We start from the raw sequence: 18,386 nt of genomic DNA, 5'->3' as shown, positions 1-18,386 counted from the left end.
CCCCAATATTTGCAGCAATTCACTAGGTCAACACAATTTTGGCTCTTTACGAACCTTTTTAGAACCAGTTGTCAACACAAAAATCTCCACGATTGTTTACGAATCGCAATGGAGAAAGTTATCATTCGTAAATTGGAGATGGTATTAAATGTGCTTTCTGTTCCAAAAAGTAATTCTTAAGTAGAAAGAGTCTCTTAATTTGAACCATATTCAGTAAAATGCAGTACGAGTTACTAGAATAAATAATCAATTTTCTAACAACTCCATTTGTTGTAGAAGTTTTGCCCACATAAAGAAATGTTACAACTCTTTCATTATACAAATTTATATAAATCCAATAAGACTAATGATTCTGAATCACTTGAAAGTGAAGTTTTCAATATCGTTAATTTAATTCATATATAAGTATATATAATACTTTACAAGTTTAATGCTATGCATTTCAATAGTAAAATAAAACTACTTTTGATTTTTTTGTAATTATTTGTTAAAAAATTTTTGGGGATTTTTTTGAGGAAATTCAATAAAATCTGGGGAATTTTGGGGAAAAGTTTTGGACAAGTTGGGGAAAAGAGTATAAAAAATACTGGCAACGCTGCAGCAAACAAACCGAGCAAGAAAATAAAAAACAGGTTCCTCATGCAAGTCTCAATATAAATAGGAGAATATTATATGAGAGAATTTATCTGGTTATCACTTACTCATTTAACGTGTGCTTGCTCCAGGGATGGAAAATTAAAAATTTTATAAAGTACTAAAATGGTACTTTTTTCATTGAAAAGGTACTTTTTAATAATTTTTTGAAGGAAAAAATAAAAACATTTTGTTCAGTTAAAAAAACTACAACAGAGGCTTGTATCTATGAAATCTGAAGAATGTTGCAAAATGGTCTATATTTTTATACCATAATGGAGGGTATAATTAACTTAGTCATTCCGTTTGTAACACATTGAAATATTCGATGGAGACCGTATAAAGTATATAACGAGGTCCGTCCGTCTGTTGAATTCAAGATACAGCTCTCAATATTTAATATGGAGCTTTTTTATATGGTCCACAAGCTTCAATTACTCCTAGGAAGTTTGGTATTGAAAATGGGCTTTATCGGTTCACGTTTTGATATAGGTCCCATATAACGGTACCTCCCGATTATCGGTATTTTGAAGGTTTGAGCCACATTATAATACGAAAGTTGTTGAAATTTGGTATTTAGTCTTCGATGGGGCTACAAAACTCTCCCCCAGAAATTTGTCAGTGCGGGTCCACGTTCTGATATAGCCCCCATAGAACATTCCTATGGAGAATGTGGGTATAAATGTACGTTTTAAATAGCCTAGAACTGACAAATTATCGATAGTTCGACTATCGTTTTGATCCTTGTCGTGAAGCCTTGTTTATATTGAACTCTGAACAAATTATATTTTAAATAATTGGTGATAGTTCAAAAAATGCTTTGGTGGCCGATGTAAACTTTTTTTTCGTCAGTAATCAAAACAATAGTCAGACTATCGATAGTTTGCCAACTATTATAGCCGCCATAAAGAGGTATTGCAGGTTCTCATATTGGAATGTACTTCGATACCGCTCGATGTGAAGTCTTTTAAATACATAATTAGTCTACCGTAGTGACTCTAACATGATATTAAGGATTCTCAAAGGGTGGAAGAGCTCCACGGAAAAAAATATCAATATCGGTTCATATTTTGTATATTCCCAACATGAAGATACATACATCCAGATTTTTTAAATTTCTAGCAATTTTAATCTTGAATTTTGCGTTTTTATTTCCACATATGTACATTTTTTCTAGAATAGAGAATTGTACTGAATTGGCCGCGGGGGTACTTTGGTACTTTTTGTAGTGAAATGGTACTGAAAAAAGTACTATTGTACTGCATTTTCCATCCCTGGCTTGCTCCCACGACGAAAGGCCTTTCAATGTGTATGGCTGCAAATTAAGTACAGTCGGACCTCGATTATCCGTGATGGTCGGGACCGGAGGCATTACGGATAATCGATTTTCTCGGATAATGGAGGCAATGCTTTTATACAGTTTTTGAACATATTTTTAATTAAAAATGGCATAATATTGTACAATAATATGAAAATCTGCAATTTTTATTAAATTTGTTACGGTAATCCACCAAATTTTAGAAGGATACATAATATCATCATCATCAGATTCATCTGAATTGACTTTGCCCCATGGTTTTTGTGATACCATAAATACACAAATTGTGTAATACGGGAGAATTTCCAGTTTTCGTTTGTTTACCATTTGTTTGTTTAATCAAATTAATTGGAAAGTGTGTTTTTACTCCCGGGTAATGAAGTTTATAACGAAAAATAGAAGAAATGGAAAAAAGTCCAACATTTCTTTTCTATCACGGATAATGGAGGTTCCCGGATAATCGATTCACGGATAATCGAGGTTCAACTGTATGTGGTAGTGTGAAAGAGAGTATCATGCATTTCCCGCTTGCAATGAAAATTCTAATTGTTGCAATTTAAGTAGTCCAGAACTAGTTCTAAGCAGTACTAGTTACACAATTGACCACTAAGTAATGCGAAGGAACCAATTGACGATTTTTTATCCCCAAGAAAACGACGAGGCGTCAGTTGCGACTATTTACTCTTACTCTTGGATTGTGAGTTGGAATTTGGTGTAAAATAAAATATATTGAAATCGATTCAGATTTGGTTATAGCTCCTGAACATATTTTTGGCCGATTTCATGTATTTGGTGCATCAAACACGCTATGTATGTCAAATTTCATTGAAATTTGGAATGCCAAGAAATAAATTTGCCAATTTGGTTACAGCTCCCGAACATATTTTCGTCAGTTTTCACGTATTTGAATTATATTAAAATCTGTCAAGATTTCTAAAATGTGTGCCGAATTATTGTGAAATCGATTCAGATTTCAGGTTGACCTTTTATTAAAAAATATCACTTGTGTATACATAAGGGATAATAATAAAATATTGAATTTCTGATTCGTTATTTAAGGGTGCGATTTTGATGTCAGTAAAAGTTATAATTATAGTTCGCGTGGACTTATTATCAGAAAGGAATTAACCAAGGCTACATATACTAATTACTACATATCCGACACGCTCCATACAAAAATACCATGTCATAAGCTCTATACACAGCACCGAACGGGTAGAAAACGCCTTCATCCTATATTTATGCATTGAAATATTTAAAAAACGGTAGCATTTAAAGTTAATTTAATTACTGGCATTGCTTTATAATGTACCGTATTCGGGGTAGCGAAGCGCACCGGCTTCTGCTAGTATATACACAGAAAAAAAATTGTAGCCATTTGATAAAGAAATTCAAAGATTCAACCAAAAATTTATTGATTTTCCGGCAATAAAAAAATTGTCATATTGACAAAATTCGATAAAATTTTTTGATCACAAAGTAAAAATAGATGTTGATAAAATAAAATTGTAATATTGATTAAAATATTTATCGATTTTTTTATTTTGAACTGATAAAACATTTCACATATTGACAAAAACATTTATCAAAATATTCCACATTTTGCTTGATAAAAACAAAATATTTTCTTGATTAAAAAAATTGTTGAATGCATTTTTCCAATCAATAAAAAAATATTCATATTTACAATTATTTTGTTGTTTTTTTGTTAAATACAAACCCAAAAGCCACAAAAAAAGATACATACACACATTTATAAATGGTGGTGGTTATTTATTTAATTGAAATGTCAAGTACAAAAGCAACACCAGACGCATAGGTACGTAAAAAATAACAGATGAAAGAAAGAAAAACGGAATGGAATAATTAATAACAGATGTACATAATTACTTAGTGCCACACATTAATTTTAATATAAGAAAACAAATAAATCACTTTTAAATATAAAATACAGGGAATACCATTGAACGTTGTGAAATAAAACACATTCTTCTGCCACATTGAAAATCATCAGCGGAAAATGGGTATCTGTAATGTGAGAAATAGTACATCCATATATATTTAAAATATATAAAATGTGTTTCGTTACAAACCTTTTTTTAGCCTTTTAGATTGATAAGTGTTATTTTTAATTTTTATGTGATGTATTTGTAGGTGTAATTCAATGTGTTTGTACAATAGGTTTTAGGTAGGTAATTAACTAGGAACTCACGGGGGTATATGCAAACAATTAGTTTAAGTTTTTACAATGAACTTTAGGCAAATTTTTTCTTGTAGGTTAAGTTTAGGTTTAGGTGAATTTTAGGCAATATAGGGGGGTGCAATATTTAGGTAAGTATTTTTAGCTTTTTAACTTATTTATATTATTTATTATTTTAACTAGGTGGTAAGTATGTTCAATTCAATTTTGGTAGGTTTTTAATGTAATTGTGTGTTTGTATGTACATATATGTGTGTGCTTTGTGAACTTTTATGTTTAGATCTTTAGCAATTTGCAAATTATGTTCACTTTGTGTTTTTTTTAGCAACTTGTGTGTGTTTAACAATTTGTGTGGTTTTAACAATTTCTATATTTTAATGATTTTAATGTTTGTGTAACTTGTGATTTTGTTCAAACTTGCACTTTTGTCACTGCGGGGGATACGGACGCTTTGAATACCGGTAAAAGACAAGAGCGAGACTTGTTGCCGCGAATGCTTATAAGCCCGACTTATGTTTTCCAATGTTACTGGAATTGCAACTAGAATTTATGAGAGCAGTTGCGGGCGTATGTATGTATTTTGTAGGTACATATATACACTTTTGCGAACCGCTAACCAAAAACTTATTTTTGAAGACAAGACAGTGAGAAACAAAAGTCTTCCCATTGTTTTTATAAAGTATGGTCCGTGACCATACATTCTCCCCCCACAGTGACACAGTGTTTACGTACATTGTTTAATTTCTCGGCAGGTTTTTGATAGGCCCTGACACTACAAAGCCCACAGCTGTCTCGTATGCATAGACATCCCCTAGACCAGTAAATAATAGACCTTCCCGCCTTAATGCTGAGTAAGTATCGCCACCAAGCTCAATCTCTATTGGGGTGTTGCCTCTGGGGTCCACATCAGCCAGCCGGTTGCTAGGAATGTCCAGGGCTGGGTCTTCAATTATTGGGTCATCGTACGGCCGGTAAGGGAGCTCATTTGTGATAAGAGCATTCACTTTTAAAGCCCACGTATCATTTGTATTTCGGCCCATGATTTTGAACGTGGTGAACCTGCGCTCCTTATGCAGGAAGGACCTCAAGCCAAGTCTTCTAAAGGACGAGTATGATATCCTAGACATCACCGAAGCTTGGTTTATTAGCGATCTGAGGGTGGCGTACGTCTCCATGCCAGTGCCCATCACGCGTATCATGGCGGTGGGAACAAAAACCAAATCCCAAGTGAATCTGGTTTGGACGTCCAATAGTAGTGGCAGAGGCTCCTCTACTTGTGGGGCATCGTGGAGCAGAGTGTGGTGACGGCCATTACAATTGCGACAACCGATGAGTGATTGACAATCCGGAGCCAAATGGCTTCTCGCCAAACAGTTTCTGCAATAACCTCTTCTCTCTATCGTCTCGTAACGCTGCTGGGGAGATAGGCCTAAGAATCTACGGCATGAACTGATGGCGTGGTCGTCTTGGCAAAGACCGCAGGCATATTGCCAAAAACTGGGGCGGTGTTGGCGCTGTGACGATCTGCTCCTTGAAGGCTGCTGCTGGCGTCGGCGATCTGGTGAATGGGATCGTGGCTGGGCTGGTCTTGGGGCTCGGTTGTTGACTTCCATATTTCGTTCTTCCAAGTAGGCTGCCATATCTAAAAAGAGTGAGAGGGGAGTACCAAGGCTTTTACAAAAAAGGGGTCCGACTAGTCAGTCGGTAAATAATTTGACGACTTTCGTTATGGGTCGAGTTACTATTCCTCCACTAGTACGTATATCTACAACCCTGACATTGGTGTCTACCCCGTGATATGCTTTGTCGACTCTTCCCATTTTCCACTCATTGGGAGCCAGTCTGTCGTCTTTAATGACTATTAAGTCCCCCTCTTTTAAGTTATCTTGCTGATATTTTCATTTAGTTCTACGGTGTAATTCCCTCAAGTACTCTAATTTCCATCTCTGACAAAAATTGTGGGAAATAATCTTGAGCCTTTTCCATCTATTTGCTAAGTTTATGTCGCAATCTGAGAAATCAGGTTCGGGTGGAGCAAGAATTGGCGTGCCAATCAAAAAGTGGCCGGGTGTTAGTGGGGATAGATCGTTTGGATCTTCGCTAGCAGCACTAAGTGGTCTCGAATTTAAGCATGCTTCAATCCGTGTAAGAATAGTACAAAATTCCTCAAATGTAAAGTTCATTTTCGGAATTGATTTACGCAAATGGGTTTTAAAGGATTTTACACCTGCCTCCCAAAGACCGCCCATATGGGGAGCTCCAGGAGGAATGAATTTCCAATTAAGATTTTGTTGTATGTTGTGATGAATAACAGAGTTTTGTAGAGTCTTGAAAAAAGCGAGTCTTTCCTTTTTCAAAATTTCCGCAGCTCCCACAAAATTTGTACCATTGTCTGAGTAAACACATGATGGGCAGCCGCGCCGACCAATAAATCTCGAAAATGCTGCTAGGAATGACTGAGTTGATAAATCACTGGTGGCTTCGAGGTGCATAGCTTTTGTCGCGAAACAGACAAAAACACAGACGTAGCCTTTGGTGATCAAACAAGCTCTACCAGTGAAGTTTTTGATGTTGAATGGGCCAGCGAAATCAACCCCTGTTGTGTTGAATGGGCGTGACAATAACGTCCTTTCGGGGGGCAGCGATGCCATTATTTGCTTTTGAGCATGACTTTTGTATAATACACATGGTTTGCAGTTGTTGATAACCTTTTTTATCAACGGCTTTAGTCTGAATATCCAGAATTCAGATCTCAAAATACGTGTTAATAACTGGTTTCCACTGTGTAACGTTACTTTGTGTGAAAATTCAACAAGTAGATGCGTCAACTTCGCATTGTAGGGCAGAATAATAGGATGCCGTTCATTGTAGGTGAGTGCCGGCGATTGTACGAGCCTACCATTTGCTCGCATAATGCCTTTAGCGTCTAAGAAAGGGTTCAAGGTTAGCTTGATGATATTCGTGAGCGCTTTTGTAAAACATCGTACTCATCGGGAAAGTAAAATTTCTGGGTTCGTATAATGGCGGCTCTTTTTCCGCTTTGAATTTCCTCTGCTGTAAGCTCCATCGAAGAAACTCGAAGATGCCGTCTATTTTCACCGGTATTTCTCCAAAATCTCAAAGCATAAGCATATGTTCGATAAAGTTTTGATAGAGAGGAAAAATTCTGCAAGGGATCTTCATCGATGTTAATCGCCAGAACTTTTACAGTTTTTGCTTCTAGACTAGTTTCTTCAGTAACTTCCTTTAATGGCCAACTGGATTTCTGTAATTTCAACCAGTGTGGGCCATGCCACCATAACTGATGACTATTTAGCTCATTAGGCGAGCAACCCCGACCAGCAATGTCTGCTGGGTTATCCTCTGAGTCAACATGATGCCAATTTTCGTTCCCCACATTGTCTAAAATCTCTGATATTCTATTTCCGACGAAAGTTGACCAATGGCACGACGGTTTCTTGAGCCAGGCAAGGACTATTGTAGAATCAGTCCAATAGTGTAATGAAAAGTTTGAGATTTGAAGATTTTTTAAGATTGTATGCGTCAATTTAGACAGTAAAACGGCTCCGCATAATTCCAGCCGTGGAAGAGAGATCTTTTTAATAGGCGCAACTCTAGTTTTGGCCGTTAGCAAAAAAGTTTCAATTTCGTTATTCGATTTTTCAATCCTTATGTACAAGGCGGCTGCGTAGGCACTCTCTGAGGCGTCGCAAAATCCATGTATTTCGATGTTTGTGTCTGGTGAGAAATGAATACATCTTGGTATTTTCAAGTGTTCTATCTCGCAACTATTTTTGACGAAGTTTTTCCAATTTAGCAGTGTAAGGGGTTTCAGAATATCATCCCAGGTTATCTTATCTAGCCATACTTGTTGCATGACTAGCTTCGCTACCACTACAATAGGCGCGAGCCAACCACATGGATCGAATAATTTCGCGATCGTTGAAAGTACTTCTCTTTTTGTATAGGAATCCTTATTTTCCATGTCTGGAGGGTTGAATGTGAAGAAATCTCCTGAGATATTCCAACGTATCCCTAAGGTTTTTGTAGATGCATCCTCGGAAATATCAAGTAGGTTTACAGGAAGTAATTTTTCCGCTGGTAAATCACTAATAATCTGTGGATCATTTGATGTCCATTTCATCAGCTCGAATCCTGCAGATTCCATTGCAGAAATGAGTTCTTTCCGAGAATTGATTGTGTCTTGTAATGTGTGCCCTCCGGCTAACACATCATCGACATATAAATTTTCCAATATTATTTTCGATGCTAGAGGGTGGGTATCCTTTATGTCTTCTGCCAATTGTATTAGAGTTCGCAGAGCTAGAAAAGGTGCGCAATTCACTCCAAAAGTGACCGTCAGTAATTCGTAGTCTTCAACAGGATCATTGAGAGATTTTCTAAATAGAATCCTTTGGAATTGGGTTTGCTTGGGGTTCAATAATATTTGCCGGTACATTTTTGTCACATCGGCATTAAAGACATATCTGAAAAATCTCCATTTCAGTACTTGTAACACAATATCTTGTTGTAAGATTGGTCCAGCAAACAAGTTATCATTCAGGCTCTTTTTGTTTGATGTTGGGCTTGAGGCATTGAAAACCACCCTGAGTTTCGACGTTATCTTCTCGGGTCTGATAACCGCATGATGAGGTAGGTAATAGTTCGGAGTTTTGCTAATATCCTGTGCCGAAATCTTCCTCATATGTCCTAATTCAAGATATTCCAGGATCGTTTTATCATAGAGTTCCTTGATTTCAGGGGTTTTCATTAGCTTTCTTTCCATCCTGTAGAATTGCGCCAGTGCTATATTCCTCGAATCTCCAAGCTCTTCGCATTTTTTAAAGGGTAGTGTAACCACGTATCGACCATCTGGTTTCCTTCGTGTGGTTTCCATGTAATTTAGTTCGCAAAAGACATCATCCTCTGACCTCTAAGCCTGTTTTGGGGTTTCTTCCACCTCCCAAAAACGTGTCAATATTTTCTCCAAGGAAACTGTATTGCAAAGTGTAATTTGTCGTTGTTTCTGTGATTCATCTAGCAATGGTCCGCCAATAATCCATCCAAAAACTGTTTTTTGGGCTAATAGAGTACCAATTGATTTCATCGGAGCTCCAATTGTAAAGATAAGTGGTCCTATATCCATTCCAATTAACAGATCGACTGGTTGGCTGATATAGAATTTAGGATCTGCTAACTCCATATTCGTGGCATCTCTAAGTTGAGTCTTATCCAAAGTATAGGGCGGCAAATTTGATGGTAACGATTTTAACACGGGTACCCAAACTTCCAATTTAAAGCTGGGTTCGACTCGTGATCGTAAAGTAAAAACGCAAGATCTATTTGATGTTTCTGCAACAAGTTGATTTATGCCTGAGACGTGTACAAGGTTCTTTCTTGTTGGCAAACTTAATCGATTTTTGAGCTTTTCTGTAATAAATGTAGACTGAGACCCAGAGTCAATTATTGCTCTGGCGTCATAAAATTGGCCATTTGCTTCAATTTGCACAAGAGCCGTAAAAAGCAAGGTTTCTCCAGAACTTTGTTTGTTGTTTCCATTATCCTGGAGAGTCAAAGTAGTTGTATTTAGCGGGTTTTCATTCGAAGTGGACTGTATGAATGTAGTTAGAGTTGAAGTACTTGTACTAGGGCGTTCTCCATCTCGTTCTAGGGGTTGTATTGAGGTTCGGTTCTCCGTACCTTTGTGAAGCATGGTATGATGTCGTTGACTGCAATTCCTACAGCCAAAACGACTCTTGCATTCTTTAACTCCGTGATTGGAAGATAGACAATTATAGCATAAGTGAGAATTTTAGACGACGTGAATTCCGTCGTTCACATTCTTAGCCAAAAATTGTTGACAATCTCGAATAAAATGATTCGACTTGCAAAGTTGGCAAGTATTTTGGTACTGTTGTTTGGATTGTTGAGATAAATTAGTTTTATTTTTTCCCACAGCGCTTTGATTTTGAGGTTTCGGAAAAGTGCTTGTCTGGAAACTGTTGGTGTATCTCATCCTTTTATTTTGCTCCACTTTAGGTTGACTATATTTTGAAAAGTTCGGCTTAATATTTCCCACCGACTCCATGGTTTTGAATTTATGAGTAAGATATTTATTGAAATCTTCCCATGATGGCAAAGTTTTGCAATCCTCCAGCGAATTTTCAAATTCCTCCAAAAAAGATCTTGGTAATTTACTGGAACACAGATAAATTAGAATTGGATCCCATCCAGAAACTGGAATTTTGAGTGTTTCCAATGTCTGAACGCAAGTATTTACTGTTCTCTGTAACTTTTGTATTGTGAAACTTGAATCAGTGGTGACGTTTGGGAGATTGAAAAGTACTTTAAGCTGCTCGTTCACTTGCATCCTCCGATTTTCATATCGATCTGTCAAAAGTTTCCAGGCGAGCTCAAACCCATCGTTTGTTAAGGGCACCTGATTGATGATTTCTCGAGCTTCGCCTGTTGTCTTTTGTTTAAGATGGAAAAGTTTCTCCACGTTGCTCAATTTCGAACTTGTTATGAAGATTGCTGTGAATAAATCTCTGAAAGTTGGCCAGCCAGCGTATCCTCCTTTAAAACATTCCGTATCACATGGTGGCAATCTCGAAATCTGGGTTAAAGTGGGCTCTCCGCTAGCTTTTTGTTCCATTAGAGATTCTCTTTTGGCTCTTTTCTCCTTCTGATTTAGTTTCACCGTTTGTATTTGTCCGTTAAGTGATCCTATTGCCTTCTTATAAGCGTCTATCGCCTCCAAGTAATGTTTCCTTAACATATTCTTGTCGATCGGTTTTTCCTCGGCTTCATCGTATACCGCATCCAGCCGCACTCGTGATGACTCCAGTGAATGTATGTCGTCTATCTGGTTTGCAATTGATAATATTGACGTGTAATCACTAAGATCATTCACGCAATTCGCAAACTTTTCGCATAAAGATTTGTCCATTTTGATAAGTGAAGGGTCTAACTTTCAAACAGATTTTTGCTGTGCAAGAATTTGACAAAGTCGCCCAATGACGAGGACAAACTTGTTCCTTTTGGTTTTACAACAAATCCAAAAAATTTTGATTTTTCAAAATTTCGGATGTTATTTTCCAAATTATAAAATCAACGACGAATAATTTGTGGAGTCAAAACGATCTTAAATCGCTTTAGAATCACTAACGAGGATTTTGTGAGAGAAAAAGAAATATTTGTAATTAAATATCTCTGAAATTCGCCAAAAAATTTAAACTTCGACAAGATAAATTCTTCCAAAAAGAGTTGAGGCAAAAAGGCAAGAGAAATGTGTGCACTTGTTCCACAAAAGGTTAATCTTTTTTTTCCAAATTGAGTTAGAAATGTGCAACAAACGACAAAAAGGCAACTTTTGATGATCCACAAACCGATAAGAAGCACAAATGAGCAAAAAATCCAAAAAATTTTAATAAATTTTATCCACAAAAGATTGTTCCAAAAATGTTTGTTGGGTTGTTACTTCATGGGTTCAGCAACGTGTCAATTTTCAGCCGCAAAATTTATCAAAATTTTATAAAATCACTTAATATTCCGCTTACAGGAGGATTTTATTTTATTTGAGGCATTATATTATCCAAAATTAGATTGTTCCAAAGTTTTAAAGGTTTTTGTTGAGACAATACATGTACTCAACTAATCCCAGCAAAATATTTCACAATTGAAAATATATTGGGGATAAATCACAGAGCTCCAGAAAAGAAATATGTTAGGTGGTTAAATGAGCAACGTAAATGTTTAAAAAATTGGTAAATATGGGATAAAAATGTTCATAAAGGTTGAGTTCCAAATATTGAGGTTATCTAACCTCCAATTATTTAGGCTTGTTGTGTATTACAATGACGCCACGCTTCTCCAAAAGTTATCGGTTGTTGTATATAGGGTAATATAATATGGCGGTTATGTAAAGTATTTTCCTTATAGGTTTATGTGTAAATAAAGGTGAAATGTTTCCCAAAAAATTCCGCACAAATGATTCGTAAGGTTATGTTTGTTTTTGTATAAATGACGCCAAAAAATGCGCGTTAATTATCAAATAGATGTTTATCTTGCGTTTGTATTGTAAGTTCTTGTAATTCTTCCAACACAATATGCTTTAATTTTATGTAAATTCATGAAGATGTTGTTGTGTCATCAAAATGACGCCTCAAGTTTGGGTCAAATTGCCGAAATTTAGTTTGGTTATGAATTTTTCGAGAGTATTCCCAATATTGGATTGCAAGAGTTCAAAACAAGGATTTTTAATTTTCCAAAAAAGCTTATATGTTTTTGTGAGGTTATCAATTTGTGAAATTATGTCGCCAAAAAATGCGCCATAAATTTCAGATGTACGCTTATGTATTGGTGTATGTAATTTTGTAAAATATTCCAAAAAAGAGAGAGAAAAAAGTTGTCTTTGTACAGCTATTATGCCAAAAATTGCGCCAAAATTGTCATGTAAACTTTGTTCCACAAAATGAGATGGCAAATTTCCAAATTTATGTAGATTTTTCCAAAAAGAGTAAGTTGTGTGTATATTTTCCACAACCAAAATGGCTCACAACTTTGTTATGTACCAAATTCAGTAATGACGGGTCAGTTTCCAAAGTTTCCACTGTATTCGGACAGACGGAAAAAGTGAAAGTAAAAAAAAGCAAAAAATTTCCAAAGCAAAATCAAAGGTTTGGTGCAAAGGCTTCCCTTTTGTATGTATGTGTGTCTATTTCCTTTAAAGTTAGTACAAAATTCCCGCAAAAAAATAATAGTGCGCGTAAAATTTCCTCAGATTTTGCAAAAACTCCAAATTTTTTTCCAAAGAGCAAAATATTTTAGGATTTGTAATTGTATGTGTATTATTTAAAGTTCCCACTGTGTTCGGACAGACGGAAAGAGAGTAAGGAGTTCCAATTTCCCAAAAAAAGGCGATTTCCAAAGAGAGACAAAAACTTTCCAATTTTTCCACAAGAGTTCCTCTCTTTTGTATATGCATATGTGTCTTTTTTCCCAAATTTAAAGCGAGATTCTCAGTTTTCAAGGTATTAATGCAAAATTTCTAGTTTGTGATATTGTATGTGTAATACTTTTCCAAAATTAAGCAAAGATTCCAAGATTTCACGAAAAAGAGCGAAAGTTCTAGGTTTTGTATGTGTGTGTGTTAAATTGGATTTGTATGTGTGTTCCCCCGTGATTGAAAAAGGGTCAATGTCTGTCCTTTTTTCCAAAAAAAATCGCTTGAAATTCGGTATTTGGGTCTGTGCATCAAATTATCCATAATTTAGACGTGTCATCAAGGGGTTTACAGAGTCGGTGTCGTATTTTGCCGCACCCTGTATCCTTTGAATCACGCCAATCAACAAAAAAGCATGAGTACTCGCTTTGATTCTCTTTTGTATATGGATAATGTGTGTTTGTGTGTCTGTATGGTTACCCCTCTCTCGGTTTGTTCCAGTGACTAGTCTTCTTCTTCCTGCTTGGCTGTTGATCTTGTGATTGTTGTTTTGTGATATTGTTGTTGTAATGGTTTGTGGTTTAGCGACCCGTACCGATTTTTTGTTAGTTTATTTTGTTTTGTAAAAATGTTGTAATTTTTTTATTAAATATTTGTTGTTGTAGTTGGGTTTGGGAAAAATGTAAACGTTTGTTCTTTTGTTTGATAACCCACTGTATTTGTTCCAATGTTCATTGTGATTTGTTTTATGCGTATGTGTTAACTTGTTGTTTCAAAAAAAAGAAAAACAGAAAAACCACAAAAAATTATTTTGGCACATTAGTTTTAGCACGGTTCCACTGTTCAATGTTATTTATTGTACTGAATGTATGTTGTGCACTATTTGTTGTTGTACCACCTTTTTGTCGTGTATACACTTGTATATTTTTGTAACTTTGTCTTAAATTTTATGCACCACTTCCACTGTTCACTTTTTTATATATTTTATATTATTTTTTTAAGTAAATGTTGTTTCTGATTTGTTCAATTTTTTATTTCCACTTGATTCTTCTTCTTTTTTCTCTCAATATCTCTCACCGGTTTGTTTTTGTTGCAATTTTTTGTCCTTTCCAATAAAATATTCTTTTTTCGTTTTTTTACTGCTTGTTGGTTTATGTATTGGAATGGCACTTTTTCACTTTTTGTTGTTGTTGTCTTCACTTTTTATTTATTTACTAGGGGACCCGGCGAACTTCGTCTCGCAGATTGTTAGGTACAGAACTTTATGGCTTTGGTTCAAACCTATAATACTATTATTGCTATCACTTTTCAATGGCAAATATTTCTTTGTTTTGGACTGTTTAGGACGATCTTTGAAGCAGATGCACATTAGACAATTGTACATTCGACAATTGTCAGTTTGACGAAGAGAGAAGGTACTGAGAGGCAAAGTGTTTCTATTTTCCTCGACTCTCTCTTCTATAAACTGACAATAGCCGCGAAAAAAATGTGGTAACTCTAAATCGGGACTAAGATATATTTTTTAAGCAAATAACACGTTTTGCGATGTAAATAAAAATATTTGGTAGCGCAGTTGAAGCAAACACGATATTTCACTAAAGCAATTGAATATGAATTTAATGCTGAATATAGTGCTTATTTAAATTTGCGTTTTAATCAATTAACCCATTTTAACCTATTTACCCATTTTGATCCGATCGTTATCAGGTAACCACCTTCGTCTGTTTTTATAGCATCCACCATAGTATGGAGGGTATATTTAGTTTGTTTTTCTGTTTGTAACACATCGAACTAATCATTTGCACATATATTCTTGATCAGGATAAAATTCTAAGACGATCTAGCCATGACCGTCTGTCTGTCTGTCCGTCTGTTGTAATCACTCTAATTGAGCTAGAACGCTATATTTTTGCACCCGAGCAAATGTTTTTCCATAGGCAACTCAAGTTCGATGATGGGTTATATCGGAACACTTTTTGGTATAGCCCCCATATAACGCTACCTTCCGATTTTCGGTATTTTGGGGATTTTAACTACATTTTTGACCGTACTACCTGTAATTTCACGTTTGGGGTTCCTAGTGGTCACAAAACATCTCCACCAAAAACTGTCAACATAGGTCCATGTTTTGGTATAGCCTCCATATAACGGTACCTCCGAATTATCGGTATTTTGAGGATATTAGCTAAAATTTTTAACCGAACTACCTGTAATTTGACTGTTGAGGTTCCTAGTAATCACAAAACATCTCCACCAAAAACTGTCAATATAGGTCCATGTTTTGGTAGAGCCCTATATAACAGTACCACCCGATTTTCTGTATTGTGTGGATTTTAATTACATTTCTTGACCAAACTATCTGTAATTTCAGGTTTGTGGTTCCCAGTGGTTCCCAAAGTATATCCACTAAAACAGTCAAGGTCCATGTTTTGGTATAGCCCCCATATAGCGGTACCTCCCGATTTTTGGTATTTTTAGTATTTTAGCTAAATTTTTGATCGAACTACCTGTAATTTGGCCGTTGAGGTTTCTAGTAATCACAAAATATCTCCACCAAAAACTGTCAACATAGGTCCATGTTTAGGTATGGCCCCCTATATAACTGTACCTCCCGATTTTCACTTTGATATAGCCCCATATAAGGTTCCTTACCGATTGAATACATTTTTTATGTTTTTTACCTTATTTAGGTATCAGAGGTCACAAAATATCTTCGTCTAAAATTGTGGACAGGAAAGAATATAATTATTCCGTTTTAGTTCAGAACATTTTATGGTGGAGGGTATAAAAAGTTCGGCCAGGCCGAACTTAACACATTTTACTTATTTTTTCTGACTTCTATATTTAATGTGATCTCCCGAATTCTACTTGCGCTGCAAATTCGGTGTTAGATGCAATGACTCTGGTAACATGGACAGAGCTATTCTATTAGTTGCCGTTCTATGTGTGTTTCGGATGCTTGAAGTCTTGTCACACTAACACGTGACTGTTGTCGATTACTTGGTCACCCTATATTTAATTTCGACGTAAATAACATAGTCAAATTAATATCACAAACTAATTAACGCTTAATAAGTATTTACCTACTTATGTCGGCGATAAAGAATATTTGTCAGATAATTCGACCAAAAAAACTCCAGTACCTCCGATTTCTTGTTTTTTTTTTTTTGTTCAATTTTGAATATCATCCTTTTTTCGATTGACATACATACAGTGTACCTACAGTACCAATGTACATATGTATGTTTGTATGTATGTATTTGGCCGTTTGTAATTGCCTTCCAGCTCTGCGGGAACTAAATTGATTGAATTCATACTCCTTTTACAGTGGGGGCATCATTTTTTTTGTATCATGACAGAATCTAAACAGTATCAAAATATCTGTTACAGCTTAATTATTATACCGCATACATCGGAAGTTTACCTTTCGAAGATGTTTTTACCTACGGTTTAAAAGTATACATACTCGTATATGCCACAACTTCACTTCCAATGAAATTACCTCGGAGCTCTTGATGTTTCAATTAACCCACCAATTTTGTGGATTTGTACCTTTTTCCTCAAAACTGTGGAAACCACTTTTGGCATTATCATCTTAGTCTTTTCAATCGGTATCTGACCGAAACCACCACTAATCTTTACAAACTCTAAACTAAGCCCTTTTAACCATTTTTCGCTGTTAATTTCCTAAAAAGACGCTTGAAAATAAATGAAAATCGATTTGATTGTGAATAAAAATACTATACAACTTTCAAAAATTGACACAACAGAGGCGTACAATGGACCCTCACAGTAGGTGCAAATACAATTTTCGCCAAAAACTGTCCAAATAAGTGCCAAGATTTACTATAAACGCGAAGCTAGATAGAAATTTGTGGAAAAATTTACTTTATTGAAAAAATATTTTTGCAAATTTTCGCGATTTTTTTAGGTTTTATCCTTTACTGCCATGAGACCATTCCGACTTGGTGCGAATTGTCAAAATCTGTTCAGCCGTTCTTGAGTTATAAGCGTAGTAACTAACATCATTCTTTTTTATATATATAGATTTTTCTGTCAATAACTTTTAGGGTTTTTTTTCACCTTTTCACTGTCCCGTCTAATTAACACTGTTTTTGCTTGTTTGTTTATATTTTCACTGCTGGTTCGTTCAACGGTTGTGTTCACTCGAATGAGCTTTAGGTTGCAATTCTACTGTTAGCCACTTTATTAATGTATTTTAAAAAATTATTTTTGGTAATATTTTTCTTTTTGTGAATTTTTTTTAAATATTTTAAAAAACACTTTATCTGGCTCGCATGGACCAAATGTTTCGTTACAAACCTTTTTTTAGCCTTTTAGATTGATAAGTGTTATTTTTAATTTTTATGTGATGTATTTGTAGGTGTAATTCAATGTGTTTGTACAATAGGTTTTAGGTAGGTAATTAACTAGGAACTCACGGGGGTATGTGCAAACAATTAGTTTAAGTTTTTACAATGAACTTTAGGCAAATTTTTTCTTGTAGGTTAAGTTTAGGTTTAGGTGAATTTTAGGCAATATAGGGGGGTGCAATATTTAGGTAAGTATTTTTAGCTTTTTTAACTTATTTATATTATTTATTATTTTAACTAGGTGGTAAGTATGTTCAATTCAATTTTGGTAGGTTTTTAATGTAATTGTGTGTTTGTATGTACATATATGTGTGTGCTTTGTGAACTTTTTTGTTTAGATCTTTAGCAATTTGCAAATTATGTTCACTTTGTGTTTTTTTAGCAACTTGTGTGTGTTTAACAATTTGTGTGGTTTTAACAATTTCTATATTTTAATGATTTTAATGTTTGTGTAACTTGTGATTTTGTTCAAACTTGCACTTTTGTCACTGCGGGGGATACGGACGCTTTGAATACCGGTAAAAGACAAGAGCGAGACTTGTTGCCGCGAATGCTTATAAGCCCGACTTATGTTTTCCAATGTTACTGGAATTGCAACTAGAATTTATGAGAGCAGTTGCGGGCGTATGTATGTATTTTGTAGGTACATATATACACTTTTGCGAACCGCTAACCAAAAACTTATTTTTGAAGACAAGACAGTGAGAAACAAAAGTCTTCCCATTGTTTTTATAAAGTATGGTCCGTGACCATACAAAATGTTTTGATGTTATTACCAATATCACATGCGGTTGCTTCTTTGTCCAATAAAATATTCTTATTATCCTTTTTTCATATTCGTGAATTCAATTATAAAATGTATTGGGCATTTAATTTACTTGAAAGGCAACTTTACTTTAAGAAAACACACAAACATTG

The 18,386-nt window shown here is 35.3% G+C and overlaps 1 protein-coding gene across 2 annotated transcripts; it reads right to left on the bottom strand.

Moving 5' to 3' along the window:
* Positions 1-4,098: 4,098 nt before the first annotated feature.
* Positions 4,099-17,224, bottom strand: LOC141390821 (uncharacterized). Of its 2 annotated transcripts, none has more exons than XM_073963781.1 (3): positions 17,179-17,224; positions 13,523-13,858; positions 4,099-5,793 (listed from the first exon to the last, which is right to left on the bottom strand). In XM_073963781.1, exon 3 carries the CDS (start codon positions 5,789-5,791, stop codon positions 4,889-4,891), a length of 903 nt encoding a protein of 300 aa, XP_073819882.1. In that variant the 5' UTR covers positions 5,792-5,793; positions 13,523-13,858; positions 17,179-17,224; the 3' UTR covers positions 4,099-4,888. The 2 variants fall into 2 exon arrangements, with proteins under 2 accessions (XP_073819882.1, XP_073819883.1); XM_073963782.1 differs by having other exon boundaries at positions 13,576-13,858.
* Between the last annotated feature and the right edge of the window lie 1,162 nt (positions 17,225-18,386).

Source organism: Musca autumnalis, unplaced genomic scaffold (genome assembly GCF_047663935.1).
Source record: "Musca autumnalis isolate F117 unplaced genomic scaffold, ASM4766393v1 scaffold_1, whole genome shotgun sequence".
Lineage (NCBI taxonomy): Eukaryota > Metazoa > Arthropoda > Insecta > Diptera > Muscidae > Musca > Musca autumnalis.
This window is presented reverse-complemented; position numbering and strand designations above follow the sequence as displayed.

Coding starts and splice junctions, on each gene's coding strand:
- LOC141390821 (XM_073963781.1), bottom strand. CDS start 5,791: ATGGCAGCCTACTTGGAAGAACGAAATATGGAAGTCAACAACCGAGCC.